A 20,828-nucleotide genomic window follows, 5' to 3' on the forward strand; every position below is an offset into this window, starting at 1 on the left:
ATGCCGACCAAAGGATACCGTACGCAATGTTCCAGTATGACACAGTAACGCTCAGAGCCAAGCATAAATACTGATCTTTTTATACTTCTGAGTTTGTCGACCCCTTCGTTCACCGTATTCACAAATTATTGAATGAAAGCAAGAAAACACTGGGACGAAAACAATTTACCCTCTTAAATATTCAATTTTCTTTATCTCATAAATTGTGTCATCCAGCTAATTGGTGTCAAACTCACAGGAAACGATAACGTAGCTGAACCTCATGAAAACTGAAAAAAAAGAGAAATTCAACAGCTAACACATTACATCCACCGTTTTCCTTCACCGCGCTAATATTGCAAAGAAATTATTATGTGAAATATTCTCAACTAGTAGTAAAATCGATTTTGTCACTATCTCACTACCAGTTGCTGTTTCCAATCCAGAATGTTGAAACCTTCCATAATGGATGATATGGAAACTATCATCTCATAAAATCACATACGTTTATGAACGGGAACATGAAGATTCCACTATAATTCTAATTTTATGAAGCACTATAGCATTTCCATAGGCGGGAATTATCATCCTTGCAACTGCTTACGGGAAAATTCTCAGATAAGTCCGCGCGCACATCACCAAAGCGTGGCGGATGTAGCTAAGTCGGTGTAAGGTTTGGCTGTGACGTCACTGTCGATGGTTCGAAATCGCCCCGGTACTAACCGAACATTTTATTAGTCTGGAGACAACAGATTGCTGCTAAATTTGTCTGGGAGGATAAAGGTACTGACTAGAAGCAACGTTCGGGCCTCGAGAGTTATTGTGAAGGGTAGGCACGAGCTTATAAAACCTCAACAATTCCGAATTGCCGTCGAATCCTGAGCGAACTTAGACTTTAGAGACCTTATCGCCATTTCCTAATTGCCATTTCCAATGCAGGAAGTTGAAAACTACGATAAAGGATGGCATGGAACGACTTCCATACGTAATCAAACACTTTTTTTTTTCGAAAATATGAATGACACGTTAAGAAGAGCACGAATAGAAGTGATTTCTTTGCTTTGAGATGTCACCGGATCTATGACTCCTTGACTCCGGGAGACTTCGCAAAATCACTAAAAATTCCAGTTCCAAACTAACAGCTTCGTCCAGATTTGGCCCTATCCACTTATAAAGTTTGTAGTTTTGAGGAATTACTCGAGAATATTTTTTTTGGGAGAACATATAATGTTAGCGTCCATTTCGTCAAGAAAATTTTTTTCGGAGAAATCTACAAACATCAAATTCATTGATTATGTGCAGGAACACATCCGGAAAAGATTTTGTAAGAAAAACTCTCATAACTTATTCCTGAACATTTCATATCATTTCAAAAATAAAAAAAGCAATTTCATGCAGTTCTTAGAGCAGAACTTGAGAAAACAACAAAAATCTGCCCCGTTTATTTTATAGTTTTACAAATGGAAGGAATTGTAGTATTATATAGATTTTATTATATTATTATATTATATTATAATTTATTACTAATTTACGGATTATAGGAGAAAAAGAGATAATGAAGGAGAAAAGAGGGCGAAGAGCCAAAGAATTTTCAAGGATAATTGCAAAGATCACTTATCTAGGACATTTTCTGTAACGCGATGCTTATTGTAGTGTACATAATTTTTCACTTATGCCTATGATTTGAAATGGTATAATTGTAAAAATCCAATTTGCTCCGTGTTCCAGGAGTGGTATTTATAATCTTCTAATCGTTTCGTACTGTCGTAAAATAGTTAGCTTATAGCCACTTTAATGCTGCATTAATGCGTTCATCCAACAGCGGCCGGTAGGAAAAGCAGGTTAGAGAAAACGATGGAAGACGTACGGTAATTGATTGAGATAAGTGAATCCTATGCTGATCAAAACAATGTGGTCCTATTATTTCTATTTCCTTGCGGATACGGACCGGTCGCATAAATCTTTCTGATTGGCAATACATCTATCTAATCACAGGTAACGGTCTTTCTTCAATCCTCCACGCTTTGTTTCTTTTAACGCATGCCGATCGGAACAATGCAAATATACGCGTATCCGCTGCGATCGGAATTCTTTCCGTTTTGCTTTCATTTGATTGATTTTCAGTTGTGTTTAGTTTTAATTCCAAGCCAAAATATCTAGGAAATTGAAAAGAAGTCTATATCCAGTAAAACTGAATCTTGCTTACTTATAACTTTTTCAAGAGTTAATAATCATTAATAGAACTGCATCGAGGCAAAGTCATGCTGAGGAACGACTGCAGTTTATCCTATTTTTGTTTTTTTTATGCTTACGAGATGTAAAGTTTGTTGATTCAATTTGGTTCAATTTACTATTTGTTTATACAACATCGCTACTAACTTGTGTCTCAAAATCCGTCGCACACCGTCGGAATTCTTGGATGTGGGCAAAATTAAATTTTGAAAATACCATTCGAATGTAAATGAGCTGCTCATTTCAAATATACTTCGAGAATTTACTACAGAATTTGTACAAGTTTTGTATAATTAGTTTTCAAAAATCAGTTATGAAAAATTAACTCCAAACAAACAATAACAACAAAATTCGAGCTTTGCCATGAGGTGTAAATGTTGTATCAGGCTCAGCCGTGCTTGCATGCTCAACCTAACTATTTATTTATTTAGAAACACCAACGGGTGGGCCAGCAAACAAAAACAAGAAACAACAAAGCTCACTAGAATTCTAGATTAAATTTAGCTTTTTTATAACAAATTTAACCGAAAATAATCATTAAATGTTTGATTTTTTTGCTGATGTTGATGTTTGTTTTTTTTATGTTTTAAGTTTTTCATAATCAATTTTATTTATGTATATAAGGTCGGCTCTCTTTAGCACACTGAGTTCTGGGTTGAAAGGTTGTTCTCTCGCTACAAAAGGTTTCAATTTTTCGCAAAAATATGAAATTTTGGAGTGTTAGCTTTGCTCTCATCAAATCCAGCCTACCGCTGTTAACCAATCAATGAAATTAGATTTTGTTTAAGTCCTATTTATCACTCATACAGGATAATGGTAGGTTTCAGTTTCTCCACTTCATATCCTCTCTATTATCCTACTTTTCATCCACTTATTCGTTGTGTATAAGAGTAAGAAGGAAGGAGAAAACTAAGAATCCACCAGAATCGTCTTGGAACCATGGTTTTCTATATTTTTGAAGAAATGATCAGACGATACTCAAGGGAAACTGGAAATCGCCTCATCATTCGTAATCGTGCAATCTCTTTACGTTCCATGTTCTTTCTGTTCCTTTTTGAAGGGTGATTTGCACCTAAGGTGATATGTAGGAAGACACCAGTTAGGGCTGTTTACTCCTAATTGGTAGCTAAAGAAGTCGTGCGAAGGGAATCAAAAAGCTCTCCGTATTATACGAATCCGCGATTGGTGAAGATAACTTTGAAATTTTTCCATAATTAATATCAACAAAGAAAAACAACTTATATAACGAAAATGAGTCATGATAGCTTACAAGTGAGAGGGAAAATAATCAGTTTGAAAAATTTTTCGGGTACCGCAAATCCGCAAAGGGAATAGGTTGGTTTCCTAACAAGCAGCAAAGGAGAAGGTTACGTTTAAGACGATGATGAGCCGAAAGTAAGCCAACTTCATTTTTAGGGTACGAAATTAGAGGATGGCACGGGAAAGAAAAGCAGTCATGCTGAAAAATAAATTTACATTTGTAAATTTAAAAGAAAGCTGAAAATGGTGCAGAAAACTGTCAATCGGTGACTATCTTTTTTGCGATGTTCTCCTTTATAGGACAACTTGTAAAAAATACCTCGTCGATCTTTTTACAACAAATAGATTATTTTCGAAAAGGATCTTTCACTTATACGTTTAATTTCACCATTCCAACCACAATAATCTCGTTTTCAATTTGAGTCTCGAGGCTTTGCCGTTTTTTTCGTCACTCTGCGTGACTTGTGCACCTAAGCTGTCTCGGATAGGGCCGGTTCGCCGTAGAAAAAACACAGATTGCGCCAAGAATTACCGTTTTTGTTCTTGAGAATCCTTGAAAAATTGTCTTGGCGTGGTTCTTCTACTGGCCGGATACATTATGGACGAAAAATAGAGAATACGTACTTTGGAGAAATTTATGGTGTGAAAGAAATTATTCAAGAAATAATTACGGAAATATGCTCGGAGAAATCTTAGTGCCCAGATTGACCATTAAGATCTCTCTGAATAGTCATCTGTATAAGAAATTTTAGTTTTTCTTGTCAGGATACTGAGCCAGGAAATTTTTTCGAGTAGTGTTGATGGCTCAGTGGTGAATATAAGCGTAAGATTTGAAAATGTTAAAAACTCTGAGTATGAGGAATGAAAAAAAGAAAGTAAGAAAACAAAATGGAAGGATATGGGCAGCTAAATCTCAAATAGCGGACAGTTGATCGAAAATGTCTTATTGTATAGACGAAAATCTTGCTCGAACAGATTTCCCTTTTATCCCTGTTTAAGAAAAGAATACTCAGTGACTTTAAGTCTACATGACTTTATACCTGTTTTATTGATTTAATTAATTAACAACCATATTACAACAATTTACACTAACTGTTTCTGTTTGAATTTTTGATGCTACATAAATTTGTACTTTTTTTTGAATCAAGACGAAGCATCAAACACATAATCGCTCCAGCTCTCGAGTTCCTAAGAACGTCCCTAGGAACATTTTATAACAGTTAACTGAATCTTATTTGAAACACTATTTTTAAGCAGTTATAGGCAGCTATGGTAGATCCTTCGAAGCTGCAGTAAATTGAGTTAATTCTTCAAGTTGTTGCAGATTTATACTCTATACCACGGATCTATTCCAGTCGATGATTACCACTGTATACTGTACATGACGTACAACAACCAGCTCGTAACGGAACTGATTTCTGAAGCACAAGAACACGTGTAAAAACAAAACGAACCTCCCGATGTTCTTCTTTCGGATCTGAACCGTTCTTCTCTCTGAACCAAATAGCGTAATTGCGATTGACGCTGAAAAACCCGGCACGAAGACAAGAATTCAATGTCACTTTTTGGCTGATTTCCAATGCAACACATTCGGACATCACTCTACGCACAAACGAACGAACGAATCCAATTCTTTCCTCTGTGATTTATGCATGTGTCGTTGTATGTATGGTGACGAGCAGCTGAAAATTAGGCCCAGACCTTGCCCATTCACTATTTGAACGTCGCAAATTATCGTTCCCGATGAAGGTGACGCGCCTAATTTGAGGTTGGAAAGAAAAATTTGAAATACAGCTAGTTGCGATCAGGATGTATGTATTCTAGATGACGGTGTCTTGAAACTTTCTTGAATCCAATTATCCGTGACACTTAATAGAGCTGCGAGATTGAAAATGTTGAGGGAAGCTACATCATGGTAAGGAGATCACTTTAGAGTTGGATTCAAAAACTTTTGATCATAGAAAGTGAATTTGTAGGTAGTACGCAATGCTAAATAATCATTCAAAGAAAATAAACAATCTATACATACGTTGGCAAGGAGCCAATCCCTTCAAAGGTCATTGGCAAGGAGCCAATTCCTTCATTATCTACTAGTGAACACTACTTTTAATATTTGTAAAATCTCTTTCATATGTCAGTGAAGGGTAACGCGATTATCTACGAGATTTTTGAGAATGATGAACTACTTTTTAGTCTCTTTTAGGTAGATCTAACATAAGATCTCTGAGCTATACATACAAGTTCTGTATAGATTACACTATAGGACGACTTACAGATTCCCTTCGATATTGGGAAGTTGTTAATAGCATGTTTTACGACGACAACGTGTTCACCTTTGTGGATTCTGAACGTTTTAAGCCTAGAGATACATGCAAATTAGCAGGTAACAAGCACCGAAATGATTGGCATCTACGAATGATCCGAGTGCGAATACCAGTTATACAATGAAATCGTGCGAAAATTGGGTATTGCATGCGATTAGGGGTCTCTACCGTAATTGTTTGTTTCAAAACAATTCTATCTTTTCAGGGAAACTCACTGAAGCGTATACCACAAATCTTGGACTTCCATCGCAAAAAGATGTTCTTTTTTTTCTTTTTTCGCTTTTCCAAGATCATCCAACCTTTTTTCAATAGAGTTGTCCTTGTGAAGATGAACAGAGAATTGAAATAAAACCACACACAAAACGAAACGAAATGAAACCTTCGTTTCTTATATCTTACCGTAATATCCAGAATGATTCGATGATTTTTCTGACGTAAAATTGATGCAGTGGAACTTCGTAGTGATATCTTCTTGAACAAATATATACACTACTGATACGGTATGATATACATACGCGTACGTAAATAGTTCCTGTGGTTTCCATTTGACAATCGCGAATTTGCAATTTTTAAGCCAAGATTCAAGGAAGGTCGAACGTTAAGTTACTATACAGTATTTACAGTCAAGAAGGCAAGCTTTAAACACAAATCCGTGTGTTTTCCAGTAAGTACGCAAACAGAGCAAAGCAGGATACAGTAGTGTCGTGATGACATAATTCTGGATACTTGAATATTTAATTTCAACGTTCCATTTAGGATGTCCATGACGATCATTGATATGTATTTGTTGCAATGATGAGTTCAGCTCTTGTTTTTATTTCATTTTCTAATATGCTGTTTATGGTTGTTCGTGTGAAGAAGCTTTTTCTGGAATACTGCACCTGACGATAAATCAGCAACGAGGTGGTCTTCTACAACGACAGATATGTATGAAAAAAAACGTGTAAAAGACAACCGCCGCCGATGCTCTTGTCCATGCGACCCCATTTGTCCATAAAGTTCGAAGCGCTTTTGGGAATTATAAAGATAAATCTTTTCTAGTGTTCGGGAACCTACATAGCGGAGGTTTTCCTGGACTACCCTTGACCACGATGCCTTTGTCTATCATTAAGCACAGTTAAAGATACTGTGCACTATTTCTTCTGTTAAGAACCAAAGTACCTATGCAAAAAAAGCCCTACAAAATTACCAAATGCTACAATTTATTTCAGAATATTTCGTGCAAAAACTATCTGTACCAATTGACTTAAGACCATAATGTGTATTTTGAAGAAAGTTCCAAAAAGTTCTTGTTTGCTCCTTGTACATCACATTTCTGCTGCTGTTGGTTTTCCTCAATGGATTTGGGATGAAGAAGCAGTTGCAGGTTGCTGTGCTGATAATAGATAACTATGGTCTCGAGACACTGGACAGAACTTTAAAATTTCCATTTATGTCCTTTCAGAGGCTCAGAGATTTCTAAGAGAATTCATTGTTAGACCTCTAGCCTTACCTAAGCTCGATTTAATGCAGGCATATACTTTTGCTCTGTAAAACCGTAAAATTATCTTGAACTCTTTACTATTCAGAAGAAAATACAGTACATATAGTGCGACAAAGAAGAACGTTTTTAAATCTAAGTAATATAACATCCACATCCTTAAATGGCACCTTCTCAAATAATTTGAGCATTCAAATTGGTTTAATCTTTTAAGGAGGTTCGTTGGATCAGTGTAGAAGTGTCAGAAGAAACTCTGAAAACCAGAGAATATGAAATAATCATTATACTCTTCACTTCTTTCTAATTTGTATAATTTTGAATGTGCAGAAGCCCCTAATGGATTGCGATGAGACCTGATCATGTTAATTATACCTGACTTTTCATTTCTATTGCAGTTGTCGCAAATCGCATCATTTCTATTTAGCGGTTTTTTTATCACAATTACAAGCATCATTTAAACTTCTATTTCCATCTATTTTCTTTTACATTATAAGCTCAGCACAATACATGGTAAAAGGAATAAGAGTCTTGCGCTAATTAATCCGCTTGGGATGCACCACCCCGTTCACTTCAATTCAGAATCGTTTGAGGTTTATGAGCGTGTAACTGGCCTATACAATGACTTGCAGTGGCTAGCCGATGTGTCGAGTCAGTGTTTTCATCCTCTCAGACAAGTATGGTACCAATTTATCGATTCTGGAGGGATAAAGGGCTAGGTTGGCACTGGGGCGATTTCGAAACATCGCCCGTGCGCCCACGGTGGAACCTCTCACCGGCTGCGCTACATCCGCCTCAATATATGGGAATGGAAATAAAGCGCCTCTTGCTATTCGCTTTCAAATGCTACTTAGGCCGCTTTTAAAATTCTGAACAATATTTGGATATTGTTTGTGTATAATATAAAATAACCAGAATTAAAACAAGCAAGCAACTTTTGAAAAAAGGAACCAAGTGCCAAAAGCCCAAGTGCAATAGAGATTGCCATTTTAAGTTTCCCCGAAAAAGTGCTGAAAATTCTATAGAACGAAGTAAATGGTTTCTTTAAAAGGAGCCATTATCGTCATAGACGTCCTTGGCAAACACTCTGAGAAAGACAGCTAAATTTTCTGAGAACAGTTTGGAAAAATCAAATAAGATAAAATAGTAAAGGTAGTTGAATGTTTTTCAATCAGCAGTCAATGCTGGATTTCATAATTTCGACATAGTTCAAAAATTATATTATTTGAGGGAGAACAAATAACATTTGAATCTGTAATGTCTCTCTCTCAATACCGAATTCCTTCCTTTCATGCCTTTTCTTCTGTACTCTCCGTTAACAAAGCGAGGCATTGATAAAGAAGTGCCCAGTGAATGCCCTTTGTGTTCGCGCCGCGATTTAATTTGCATGTCGAATGTTAAACGTAGGGTCGTAGAAGAAAGTATGCATAGCACTGAAGCGTATCGTATGCACGGTGCAGGTTTTCGCCTGATTTCTACGCGCCATTTAGTGCAATGATTCGTAACAACTACAGAAAAACTACACATGTGGCCCTCACAGCCTTCAAACAAACATTGCGCAAAACATCGACATCAAACATAATGACATCGTAGACAGAACGACGTAGAACAGTGATGCTGCAATTGGGGATTAAGGGACCTTTACGTACCAAAGCTGCTGTTAGGTCGGTAACTACTTTCTGTTACACCTTGCAACATTTCACGTACAAACTATTTATTCCCACACATTTAGCTTCCAATCACTGGCATAATCTCCATCTGTATCGATGACATTCCCTCCTTGCAGAAGTGCAGAAGTGCAAAAGAATCAGGTGATGAGCCAACGATAGGAATAAGTGGTAATCGGGCGGTGCAAAGGTCGGGCTGTATGACGGATGGGGAATGAAGGTCCTTGTCGAGACTGCGCAAATTCTTTTTATTTTCAACCTATGGGGGCACGCGTTTTCATGCAAGAGGAAGTTTCTCCTCGGTATTCGTCTAAGCTTTGCAGCCACCCGTTACAGGATTTCACAGTACTTCTACGCATTGATAGTAGAACAATGTGACAGAGGCTATCAGTAGTTCTTAACGTATGACACTCTTGACATTGCACCAGCAAGACAACATGGTCTTATTGGAATCATATAGAGGACGAATAAGGCAATAGTGAAGATACAGGAAGAGCGCAGCCGGACGCGGCCTTGGAGGAGTAACGTTAGTAGTGGAATATTGAGTACTTAGAATAGACTAATAATCTAAAGTACTGAGATAACTAAATAAATTTTTAGAGCGAAAACGTCTAAAACGTAACAGAAATTAGTTGCCAGCTTAATACTTAGGCAAACGACAATCAAACACAGCAAACCATTGCTCGACCCAGAACGCTGAGATCCTTGGGGACCAATCGTTCGATCCTTTTAGACTGCGCCAATGAGTCCTTTTCAAATCAGAATCGTTGGAAGTTTATGAACGTGTGTGTACATTCGCTCATTTCGATAGGCGATCTATCAAATCTCTGTCTCTTATCCCTCAAACAACTCTTGTACAAAATCATTGAGCCCGGAATAAAGGGCTTTGTTAACCTTATTTGGTGTCCAAATATCGACGGCACCAACGAAGTTGTGACTTCTTGTCACTATGCAATATAGAAATATAGAGGGATGTTAGGGTGTACAGAGAATTATGCGAGAGGTTAATTTGGGTTCATTTCCATAATAGTTGACCAGCAAAACTCTATCTTTTGAAATATTACTAACTTTGCTTTAGAAATCTACTTGCAACAATTATTTATTGCTGCAAGAAGACGAGAAAGAACTTGAGATATTCTAATACAGAAAACATTAAAGTTTTTGCTGATTTCAAATTAAAGGCAGCATACCACGAATCTGAGGTGGTGTAGATTTTAAGTGGAGTATTCGTATACGGGATGGGAGACTACGGAGAGGGAGGTGATTCCGTCCATTTCTTGCTAATTGCCGTAAAAAACGGCCCGGAAGATGCGGCGCCGCACAAGACTGGCGCGCTCCAATCGAACCTCTTGTACAAAATGGTGCGCCAAAACGAATGAAGCCGTATCTTCGGGGCCGTTTTTTACGGCAATTAAGGAGAAATGGATGGAATTACCCCTCCCTCCGTAGTCTCCCATCCCGTATACGAATACTCCACCTGAAATCCGTACCACCTCAGATTCGTGGGGTGATGCCTTTAAGCGATAACTGTCTCGAAAATTATTCAGTCAGTGAGTTTTACCTGATTTCTTATTAATTGGCATGAATTTGGCATGAATTAGTAGAAGAAAAGATAAGGTACATTTTGAGGGGAGGGTACGATAGATATAAGAAAGGAATATAATAAGCAGAAAACCTACTCTGCTTGCACATATAAAGCTTTTGATGATTGTGCAGAAATTTGCCTATATTTTCACAGTTTCAGTTCTTTGTTTTATCCTTAATTTAGAAAATGCAAAAAAAAACTATGAAAAATTGAAGTTTTATCGACGTATCTATTTTACTAATATTACTATATTATTAATTTTTCACTTCATTGACGTGGTAGGATTAAACTGAGAGTATAACCCTGAGCAAAAAGCAGTTCACTCGTTGTAACGAAGTTGTTCTCTTAGCTGATGGCGTTGATGATTCTTCTTAAACGCGGATGCAATTATGAGATCGTCTGCACGCAAAGGTCTATCAGACGGTTTCCGTTGTCCGATGTCTGCTCTATGGGATAGAACCATTTTCCACGCTCATCGGATTGCTATTCAGTTCTCATCTTCGCATTCTCATCAATTCCGACAATCACCGCCTGCTGGCTTGGTATCTTGGATATCATCGTATCGAGGTCATCATAAAACGTGTTGTGGTCCTCTGCGGTCTCAGAAGGTGGGTGAGCAATTACGATCCAGAGTGTGAGTCCTCGCGATCCTGCAATCGCAGAGGAGCATCTTGACGACGTTGATCTAAACTTCACCGGGTTGTTATAATCTTAACAGTCTAACAGTTTTAACAGATATTGCGCAGCCTCCTACTTTCCTTTCATCAGCATCGCCGCAGTAGATGGTGTAATTGTCGATACTAATGACAGGGCGATTTCTGATGCGTGTTTCCTGCAATACAGCAAACGGTGCATGCAGATGCCACCGATGTCTGGAATGAGCGGCTTGTTGGAGTTCACCGGCAGTTCAGTGTAACGAAACGGATGTCGCCAAAGATTCCATATTCCCTCAGGCATTCGACCTTTCGGGGCATGATGCTGGACGAGAGACTTGTATACGCGGCCCCAGTCAGTCCGCTAATCGAAAAAGATATCACACAACAAGAAAATATTCGACTGCGACTGACCAGCCGCTAGTCAGAAACGTTACGTTAAACCAAACAAGCCGTCCATATCTTGAAGATACCAGAATTCGGGGGAAGATACCTTGAAGATACCGGAATCGGGGAACAAAGTATTGGTCTAATGCGTCGATTTTCTTCCACAAGTCCATGTATAGGTTAGATGCGCGTTCTTGCGACTAAAACATTGTGAATTGAATCAGCACATTGGCGCATCCTAAGCGCATTGGAGACACTTTGTCTTGTTATCGTTTACCTATATTTTTATTGTTAACCTTCAATTAACAAAATCTGACCCTCCTTGGATTTTGGTCCTCTAGCAACGCGAAGTTACAACAGGTTGTGTCGAAATTAGCTGCAGCCTACGTACTGCGACTCCGCCCTGATGAATGCAAGCAGATGTGGGTCTCCTCGAGACTCTCAACATGAATCAGGGTCAAAGGACCTATCAAACTAGGGGATGAGTTCTCTTATTTGGGCTGTATGCTGAAAAACGATGTCAGCTAAGAGAGAGATATTCAGTAAAGATGCGCTAAAGCTAACTCGGCATTCAACTCATTGACCAAGTGCCTGTGGTCAACCCCCATCGCCAACGAACTCAAGATACAAGTCTACCGGATGACACGTGGAGAACGTCAACATCTTGCCCGGCCTTCTGAAGTAGTTATTGAAAACCGTGTTCGCTTCTTTGGTCACGTTATGTGGAGACAGTCTGACCGCCTTGTAAAAGTTGTCCTGGGGATGATTCCATTTCCCAATTGGAGAAGGCCTTCTGGGTATGGACGAAGGTGGTCAATGAAGATCTGAGAACAACTGGTGTTGGCAGCCGGTTCAGTCGAGACGTGAAATTCCGTAGTTCGTGGAGTAGCGACAGATGGATAGATTCTATGCGAACTCTAGCTCATGATCGAATAGGATGGGCTCGGATACGTTCAAGGATAATACACCACGGCGAAGATGCGGATAGCGGCGTTAGGCCGTAACACCCGCCCGCCAATTAAGTCACGTAAGTCAAGCGGACCGACACTTCACGATTTACATATGACGCCTCCAGAACTCTTATATGTATGGTTTCATATTTCCTATTTGGAGCGACATTAACACTAATTACAGTTCATCACAAGGCAAACACTAGCTGACATGTTGTTCAGTGAAAAAGCAAACTGAATGTTCTCTGTAGGCTGATGAGGCACTTCAGAAGATAGATAACCCATAGCTTTGACTTTTCCATTTTCTGCCGAGGGCAAAAAGGCCAAAATGTCACCTATTAATAGAGATCAATATCAATCTTTGGCTATGGCTCAAGTAAATCAGTGAAAGCAATGTGTAAGATATACCGAAATTCAAGTGGAGTCGAACATGTTCACACCTAAATAAATATCCCTGTGAAATGAACATTGTTTGCAAAGTGAAGACTCTGAATTTTCTATGCAATATCAACATGTCTAAGCAGTCATGTTAATAGGGTTCATGGTTTTTAGATCTGTCTGACATTTTAGGTATTTCGTTTCATTTTTGTGCGCTTCAATTATTTTCGTTAGTTCTATGTTATTTATATATTATTATTATTATTATTGTTATTATTATTATAATAGTATTATTATTATTTTATTATTATATTATATTTTATTTTATTATATTTTACACTTATACTTTATTATATTTTATTTTGTAAAAGTTTTATATGTTACAACCGTTTCTTTTTACTCCCTTGCACTGCAAGAATTAGTGTGCAATGCAATATCAAACAATTGTGCCTTGAATTGACTTGACTCGGCGGGCTGATGTCATCGCCTGACGCGATTACCCGCATCTCCGTCGAGGTTTGTCAACAATTGTGCCTATAAAAACAATGTTAGAAAAATGCAACATTGAAGCAGTAGAAACTCTCCAACATGAACAATTCTTGAAAATCGACATTTTTGACGGTAACAATTAGAAGCATTTCTAAGTGCTACCAACTACAGAGTAAAAAAGGACAAAAAATATGTTTAGAGAAGAAAACATGAAAAGCGTCCAGATATAATGAAAACAAAAAACTGCGAAGTGTTCTTATCTTTGCGACAGAAACTATGAAAATGACGAAACTCATATTGAGTTGTCATACGTCTATATCAATAACAGTCCATAGTGAAAGATTGATTGTCATACGTCTATATCAATAACAGTCCATAATGAAAGATTGATATCACAATCGAAAAACATGTCAAAGTCAGCCCGATTCAAGTTTCAGGTATAACTCCAGATGAAACAACAACAACATCAACAAGAACAAGAACTCTGATGCCCTGCAGCAGTATATTTTGTAATCCTATGCCCGCTTTTGCTCTCTTCATCAGTTGCAGTGATCTATGAATATTTACAAACATTACCATACTCATCGCTTGTGGGATAGGTAAAGTTCATTTTTTAGTTTGTGCTATTATAGAGTGCAATGTCCTTACTTACATGTAATTCAAAGTCGTTGGATGAGAGTAAGCAAGTCGTCCACTTTTGCTCTAAGACATTCGCCATAAAATAAAAAATGTCATGTTTCCAGCAGAGTACCCGGATGCTGCAAACGATGAAGATGCGATTTTCAACGGTATCTCGCGAGAGATGTACAAACCTCTCCAGCTTGTTGAGAAGATTTGTCAGGAGGTTGGCTAAGGAGAGCGGAGATTATTTTAGAGAACCAATGACGCAGCGAGATTTCGATTTCAGAGAGACTTATTACGTGATTGGCATCAGGACATAGTGAAGGCTCCTGCTTCATTTGATGTTTTCCTAAACAATCATAGCCTTAATCGCTTTCCAAATGTACTCTGTTTGGATCGATCTCGTGTGAAAATAACCGAAGAATATGGTACAGGAAACTACTGTCATGCTAGTTATGTCGACTCCTACTACAAAAAAAGTACGATTTCCTTTCTTTTGATAAAAGGATGCACTCACCACACCTTGACACCTTGACAAATTCCCATCGATCAGCTTTTCCCGCATGCAGCAACACCGCTTCGCACTTCCTTTGTTCCAAAGTTTGAAGTCAAAGCAAGGGAAAACATCTGCAATTTCCTGTGGCAACTGTGTAAGATTATTACTAAGCTTCACCTCTAATTTTTGGCGTTCTGCGCAAGAAACTATTGCTCTAGTTTTTTTTTTTTACGAAGAACGCAAAAAGAGTGCGAAAGAGTCATGCAGAACTCATTTCTCAGACCAACGGTATCGGTAGTTCTGCCTGCCGAGATGACGGCCTAGTTCCTTATGAATGGCCACAGTAGTCATTACATTACACTCAATAGTTATTTTGTTACAATATTAGTTACAATAACCTCTTTCTTTATTAATTGTCACAATTTAGGAGGTTCGGTGCCTGAATAGTAGAGTAAAGTGTTACCTCGCGGGTCTTGAGTTCGCACGAGTTTGATCTTGCAGTACACACGAGTTCTATCGGTTGTCCGTCCACCCTGATTCCCGTTCGTGGTCTCGAAGAAATCCACATCTGCTTGCATTTATCAGGGCGTAGACGTAGTCCATAGGCTGCAGCCAGCTTCGATACAAGGTTGACAACATGCTGAAGTTTCGTACTGCTTTCCGCGAATATAACAACATCGTCGGCGTACTCGAGGTCAGTCAAGGGGCACCCTGATGGTGCTAAGACAATGTCGGCAGGACACTGGTCGACTGTTCTTCGCATAATGTCGTCGATTGCGAAATTGAACAGGAAAGGTTCTGCCACTGTCCGTTGTCTTACTCCAGTTACCACTTCAAACGGTGTTGTACATCCAGCTGGTGTTCGAACTGCAGCAGTTGTTCGTTGATTCATGTCATCAACCAAGGAACGAACTTTCGTAGTACTCCATCGGCGCGGCGCGCGTTGAGAAGACGGCCTCGGTGAGGAGAGTCGAACGCGGCTTCAAAGTCCAGAAACGCTAGTTGCATTGGCTTCGAATACCGCTGCCAGATTTCGATCACTCTCCTGACGATGAACACCTGGTCAGTCGCAGATCGGCCAGGACGAAAGCCAGCTTGCTCGTCGCGCGTTGTTTCATCGCGATGTTTGATGAATCAGTCCAGGATAATGCGCTCCAGTACCTTGTACATAACACGCAGCAAAGAGATTCCTCGATAACTCCTGGGGTCCGTGACGGATAACTTCTTGTGGAGGGGAATTATGATAGCGTGTCTCCATGAATCAGGTATCCTTTCGTCTATCCATATTGAACGGATGATCCTTGTCATCTCACGAATCCCAGACGGAGGAAGATATTTTAGCATTTCTGCGCTAATCCCGTCTTCTCCACCAGATTTTCCATTCTTCATTTTTTGAATACAGACCAGGACCTCCGACGCAGTCGGTGGCTCCTCGTTAACCGCATATGTCGGTCTATAAACGTGTTCGAGTTCAGGAGCTGACGGTGCTAGCTGGTTCAACAAGGTCTTGAAGTGTTCGTTCCAAATTTGAAGGGTTGCTTCACCGACAGCTACCCCATTGGCAGTGTTGAGGACAGGGGAACATCTTTTCATTTTGCCGCTATACTGTTTTAGTAGAGCATAGGCTTTCCGCGGGTTCCTGTCCTCCCACGCCTTCTCAAACTCCATCGCTCTTGACGTCCACTCGTTATCGTGGTCTTGTTGCAGTTGACGACGCAGCTTCCTTCTGAGACGCTTTTCCTGGTTGAAGTCACCAGCGCTGCGCGCGACACATGCAGAATTGTGTGTGGATTTTGTTTCCGCAGATGCAAAAGCAAACTTCTTCCGCGGCAATAGAATCGGGAGCGTTTCCCCTGCAGCATCCTGGATGCACTTTGTGAAGGAATCCGCATCACTAAGCTTCTGGTCCGTACTCCAACATGAATAGAAACACGTTGGCGGGATTTTGTTCTGCATTCATCTTCTTTCAAACCTGCCATGTCGATTTTCGGTTGAAGAGGAACTCGTCGGTTTCTCTTGTGGAACCGTATCTTGAAGCTGAGAAAAATTAGACGGTAATCAGAGTCGAACGCGACATCCCAAACAGCTCTAGATTTTCGGATGTCTGACTGTGGAATGTTCCTCGCCTCTGTTCCCTGTTCCTCGAACGTAGTCGAGCTGAAGCTTAAGAGTCATCATCTTCCGCCTGCGCAGCTCTTCAGGCGTTAAAAGGGTTGACCCCTGCCACGTGAGCTGATGGCGTCGATGACTCCTCTTAAACGTGGAAGCAATGATGAGGCCCGTCTCTTCGCACAGGTCGACCAGACGGTCACCGTTGTCCGACGTGCGCTTCGCTGCATAGTACCATTTTCCTAGCACGTCGGATTGCTGTTCGAGTCCCATCTTCGCATTTGCGTCGATTCCGACAATGACCACCTGCCGGCTTGGTATTTTAGACATCAACGCATTGAGTTCATCATAGAAGGCGTCCTTACTGTTGTCCTCATGTTGTTTTCATAGGTGCGTGAGCACTTACGATCCAGAGTTTACGTCCTCTGCGATCTCGCAGTCGTAGAAAGGCGCATCTAGACGACGTTGAGCCAAATTCCTCCATCAGGTTCTTGTAATCGTTCCTCACAGGTATCGCGCAGCCACCTACTTTGTTCTCATCAGCATCGCCGCAGTATATGGTGTAATTTTCGATGCTGATGACGAGCTGATCTCTCATGCGTGTTTCCTGCAGTGCAGCAAAAGGCACACAGAGATATCGCAGAAGTCTGGAAAGAGCGGCTTGTTGGAGTTCACTCGATAGTTCGGCAGTTCAGCGTGACCAAACAAATGGTTGTTGCCAAAGATTCCATGCTCCCTTCAGGCAGTTGACCTTTCAGGTTATGGGCTTTGGCGGTGTGCTGGACGACAGCACTTTTTTGCAATGTATGGGAAGCTTTCGCCACCTCAGATTTGTGGGGTGATGCCTTTAAGTTAGTTTTGGAGATGTCGTTCCTCTCACCCACGTTTGAATACACTGTAGCATGATATATATATATATATATATATATATATATATATATATATATATATATATATATATATATATATATATATATATACGTGACCGACTAAGTCCGTTACAATTATACGTAATTATATCTAACCGCTGCAGAAGAGGCATGTCTTTTATCAAAAAAAACGTGCACCAAAAAAGAACATTTCTGTAATGTCTCTGCTAGAATTCGAAATCAAAAGCAGATTTCCGAGAATACTTCCAATGCTACTGGTAGGGTTAAGGAAACAGTCTGCTAGCACATATTATCAAAGGTATGTTCGAAGCAGTGCTACTGATGGCAAAAATACAACCTCTAAAATTTCCTGTCTCCAATATAAATTCTTGAACTGAAAAGTTCGTTCATTCGTCTCAGTTTTGAGAGTTTTTTTGCAGTCTCATTTTGATCGTATGAATCTGAATTCTGACGAATTGCGGAATTTACCTAAAACAACGGGAAGAAGGAAATACGAAACGCGTAATGAGAGTCGCGAAACAAACATTAGACCAGCGTATGAGCGTGGTTTTCCTGACGGTTTCATCAAATTAGAAGAACTGATTGAGGAACAATCACTGATGTAATTCAATGAAAATTGCAATTGCATCAATTGCAACGCAATTGAAGCATTAAGTCTCCTTCAGAAGCATTCTTTAGAAGGTTATGTGCTTACGCAAGCACCATTCTCTGCGGCAACAGAAGAGGTGTTCTGGAGAATGGTAATCGACGTTAAACCAAAAATCGTACTTATACTTGGTTCTCTTCAGGTTAGTGTAGGAGAAAAGCTTGTCGTACTGAAGAAAATAATCCAAAAAGGCGAGCTAGTCGTTTCTTCCGAAAAAGTCATTTTAGAGCACTAACGGCCCGAGTATGAAATGTTTTTGGCCCGAAGGAGGTGAAAAAACGTATGCAAATTATGTTGGAATAACTGTTATTCGAGCTGAAAAGGTTGGATTCTTACAAAAACAACAAAAAAACAATGAAGAATTCGGTGTTAGAACAAAATGATTGAAATAAAGGGACAAGGAATTGAGGCGATGGAACTACAAGTATCTGCTCGAAATAAGGAACTGCTTCGTCTGCATCTTATTCTTTTCAAAGCATGGAAGGATGACATTCTTCTACCAGATTTATCAGGGTTTAGAAGAACTGTGAGTGCGTTTGACTTGATATGTGTGTGTGTCTTTATGTGTGGATATGAAGTATTTTTAGGTGAGAGGAATCGAAAAGATGTCATACAATAAAGACGGACCAACAGTACTAGTTTGCGCCAGCGGAGTGACACGGTGTGGAACTTACGCAGCCATTGATATTCTATTAAATAGAATAGCCAAGGAGCAAAAGGTTCAGCTTCTAATCTAAAGCATCTTACTTTAATTCTATTCACGCATTGCTAACAATATAAAAATGTGTTTGAGTATTTGGAGAAAACGAAGAATTTCGTCTTTTTTAATTAAGAAAACTTTGTAGTTTTACTCCAATTTTTCAAATTTTTTGCCTTCAGGTGGGAGTGCAGCAAACAATTGAGGCAATACTGGCTCAGAGATATGGTTGCTTCCAGTTTATCGAACATTACAAAGCTATACATGATATAGTACAGAGGTAGAGCTAGACACTATGTTATCAAACGAAGTCCACGTTGCAGATTTTGAGAAGAAAACTGAAGGAAAATATGAAAACATAGGTGTAGTGAGAAAAATAATTTTAAACGTGCTTAGTGGATCAAACATATATTTTTCCCCAATGTTCTGGAAATTGTACACTCCGTAGAAACATATTTGGATGATAAATTCAAAGAACAACCACGTTTCCGTTGGTAAAATAGTTTTTAATGAGAGATCCTTGAGAAAGTGAATCTAATGCCGCCTAACGAATATTACAAGAAACCTCTACCTCACCGAAACTCAAATATACGTCCTATGTCAACTATGCACTTCTTCTGGTTTATATTTGAAACAGAAATACTATAAAATTGAAATCGATCCGTGAATCAAAAGCAAAGAATCATTAGCAAAAATATACTGCACAAATCGCCAAAACAAACCGCCAAAACAGCTGAGCAGTACTAATATAAGACACTGATGTGCTTATAGATGGAAAGACGACATTACTTTTCTGCAACACCCAATAGAATACAATTACATTGCCATGTTCCTGTAGTGTTATGCCATAATAATGTTCGAATAAGAATAAAAGAGAAAATAGCGTTATGTTCTTAGTTATGTGCTCGTCGATTGTTTTGTACCGTTTTGTGAAAGTGAACCTAAAAACAGTCGGACACCAGAAATCAAGTCAGTCGAAATAACTCGAAATAAAGTCCGCAAGCAACTATATACGTATTTGGCCAAGATTATCGCTCATTAAACATTAAACGCGCGAGAGATTGTGGAGAATCATTGGCTATTCCCCTTATCACCCTATGAAACAGCGTGCAAAACTGCCTTTGTTCCTACGAGATACATGAAAACTAACCATCGTTGTTCACGCTCCACGTCCAAGAGCGAGCGGTAGGGAATCAATGAGGTCCATCCAGTCGTCTATTTCAAGTAAGAGTGCCGGCAGAGTTCACTGCCGCGCGGCAGTGAATAGCTCGGGACCAATGAAGAAGCGCTGGAGAAACGTGTACAAGTACCATGCAGGAACAAACGCCGATTAGGAGGAATTGAGCGGTCTAGCGCTCATACGAGTAATCTTCACCTCGAACCCTGTACTCAAACACAGAGACCTAACATCGTTAGTTTCCTGAAATCCTTTCTTTATGTTCTTCGTTTTCATCTTTAGCTCCAAATTAACAATTTCCGCTATTTTAAAACTACATTTGTGGGTAGAACGTTCAAAAATGTAAAAAAATATAATCTGAAAATGTTCAAAGAAAGCAAGTCGTGAAGAAGCACGCCACATGCCAACATTATTCGTTGATCACTTTCTTAAACTTCACTTGTTAAAGCATCCAATGCAAAACAACAGTTCTATTATATCCCTTCATCTTGAAAAATAGAAGTTTCACAAAATCAGTACAAATAAATTTCAGTTTCTGTATGGCAACGTCATCGAACCTCTCAGATCTCGTACCCACAAGAACTCAAAAGTCGGCATCCACCGCCGAGAGGTCTCAATGAGTCAGTGGAGAGTGAATTTTGGTTGTAGTGTTGGCTCGAAACATTATTAAAATTTTTCGAAACGTTGGATGTTCTATTTTCGTGCAAAGTACAAACGGGGTTCAGAGAAACCACACAAAATTACCTCTTTGCAAAAGGCTTATAGTAAGGGAGGTAAATGGGCTCCGGAAAGCCAATGCCAAAAAAAGTCA

At 39.4% G+C, this 20,828-nt stretch overlaps 6 protein-coding genes across 8 annotated transcripts; 3 read left to right on the forward strand and 3 right to left on the reverse strand.

The window, feature by feature from the left end:
* Positions 1-5,778: 5,778 nt before the first annotated feature.
* On the forward strand, positions 5,779-6,572 carry RB195_003112 (uncharacterized protein; the record flags this gene model as incomplete). Its single annotated transcript, XM_064200648.1, has 4 exons — positions 5,779-5,854; positions 6,001-6,053; positions 6,370-6,459; positions 6,552-6,572. The coding sequence occupies 4 exons, from the start codon at positions 5,779-5,781 to the stop codon at positions 6,570-6,572; spliced, it is 240 nt and encodes a 79-aa protein (XP_064056529.1).
* A 4,304-nt stretch (positions 6,573-10,876) lies between these two features.
* RB195_003113 (uncharacterized protein) lies at positions 10,877-11,440 on the forward strand (the record flags this gene model as incomplete). Its single annotated transcript, XM_064200649.1, has 3 exons — positions 10,877-10,935; positions 11,016-11,132; positions 11,260-11,440. 3 exons carry the CDS (start codon positions 10,877-10,879, stop codon positions 11,438-11,440), a joined length of 357 nt encoding a protein of 118 aa, XP_064056530.1.
* A 2,579-nt stretch (positions 11,441-14,019) lies between these two features.
* On the forward strand, positions 14,020-20,637 carry RB195_003114 (uncharacterized protein; the record flags this gene model as incomplete). Of its 3 annotated transcripts, XM_064200650.1 has the most annotated exons (9): positions 14,020-14,059; positions 14,125-14,225; positions 14,289-14,481; positions 18,176-18,285; positions 18,371-18,466; positions 18,538-18,669; positions 18,731-18,862; positions 19,023-19,120; positions 20,550-20,637. In XM_064200650.1, the coding sequence occupies 9 exons, from the start codon at positions 14,020-14,022 to the stop codon at positions 20,635-20,637; spliced, it is 990 nt and encodes a 329-aa protein (XP_064056531.1). The 3 variants fall into 3 exon arrangements, with proteins under 3 accessions (XP_064056531.1, XP_064056532.1, XP_064056536.1); XM_064200652.1 differs by lacking the exons at positions 14,020-14,059; positions 14,125-14,225; positions 14,289-14,481 and having other exon boundaries at positions 18,235-18,285; XM_064200651.1 differs by lacking the exons at positions 18,176-18,285; positions 18,371-18,466; positions 18,538-18,669; ... (1 more) ...; positions 19,023-19,120; positions 20,550-20,637 and having other exon boundaries at positions 14,289-14,537.
* On the reverse strand, positions 14,908-15,390 carry RB195_003115 (uncharacterized protein; the record flags this gene model as incomplete). The annotated part of the gene is made up of 1 exon (XM_064200653.1): positions 14,908-15,390. One exon carries the CDS (start codon positions 15,388-15,390, stop codon positions 14,908-14,910), a length of 483 nt encoding a protein of 160 aa, XP_064056533.1.
* On the reverse strand, positions 15,633-16,454 carry RB195_003116 (uncharacterized protein; the record flags this gene model as incomplete). Its single annotated transcript, XM_064200654.1, has 1 exon — positions 15,633-16,454. The coding sequence occupies one exon, from the start codon at positions 16,452-16,454 to the stop codon at positions 15,633-15,635; it is 822 nt and encodes a 273-aa protein (XP_064056534.1).
* On the reverse strand, positions 16,587-16,937 carry RB195_003117 (uncharacterized protein; the record flags this gene model as incomplete). Its single annotated transcript, XM_064200655.1, has 1 exon — positions 16,587-16,937. One exon carries the CDS (start codon positions 16,935-16,937, stop codon positions 16,587-16,589), a length of 351 nt encoding a protein of 116 aa, XP_064056535.1.
* Positions 20,638-20,828: the final 191 nt, after the last annotated feature.

This window comes from Necator americanus, chromosome IV, assembly GCF_031761385.1.
Source record: "Necator americanus strain Aroian chromosome IV, whole genome shotgun sequence".
NCBI classification, from domain to species: Eukaryota; Metazoa; Nematoda; class Chromadorea; order Rhabditida; family Ancylostomatidae; genus Necator; species Necator americanus.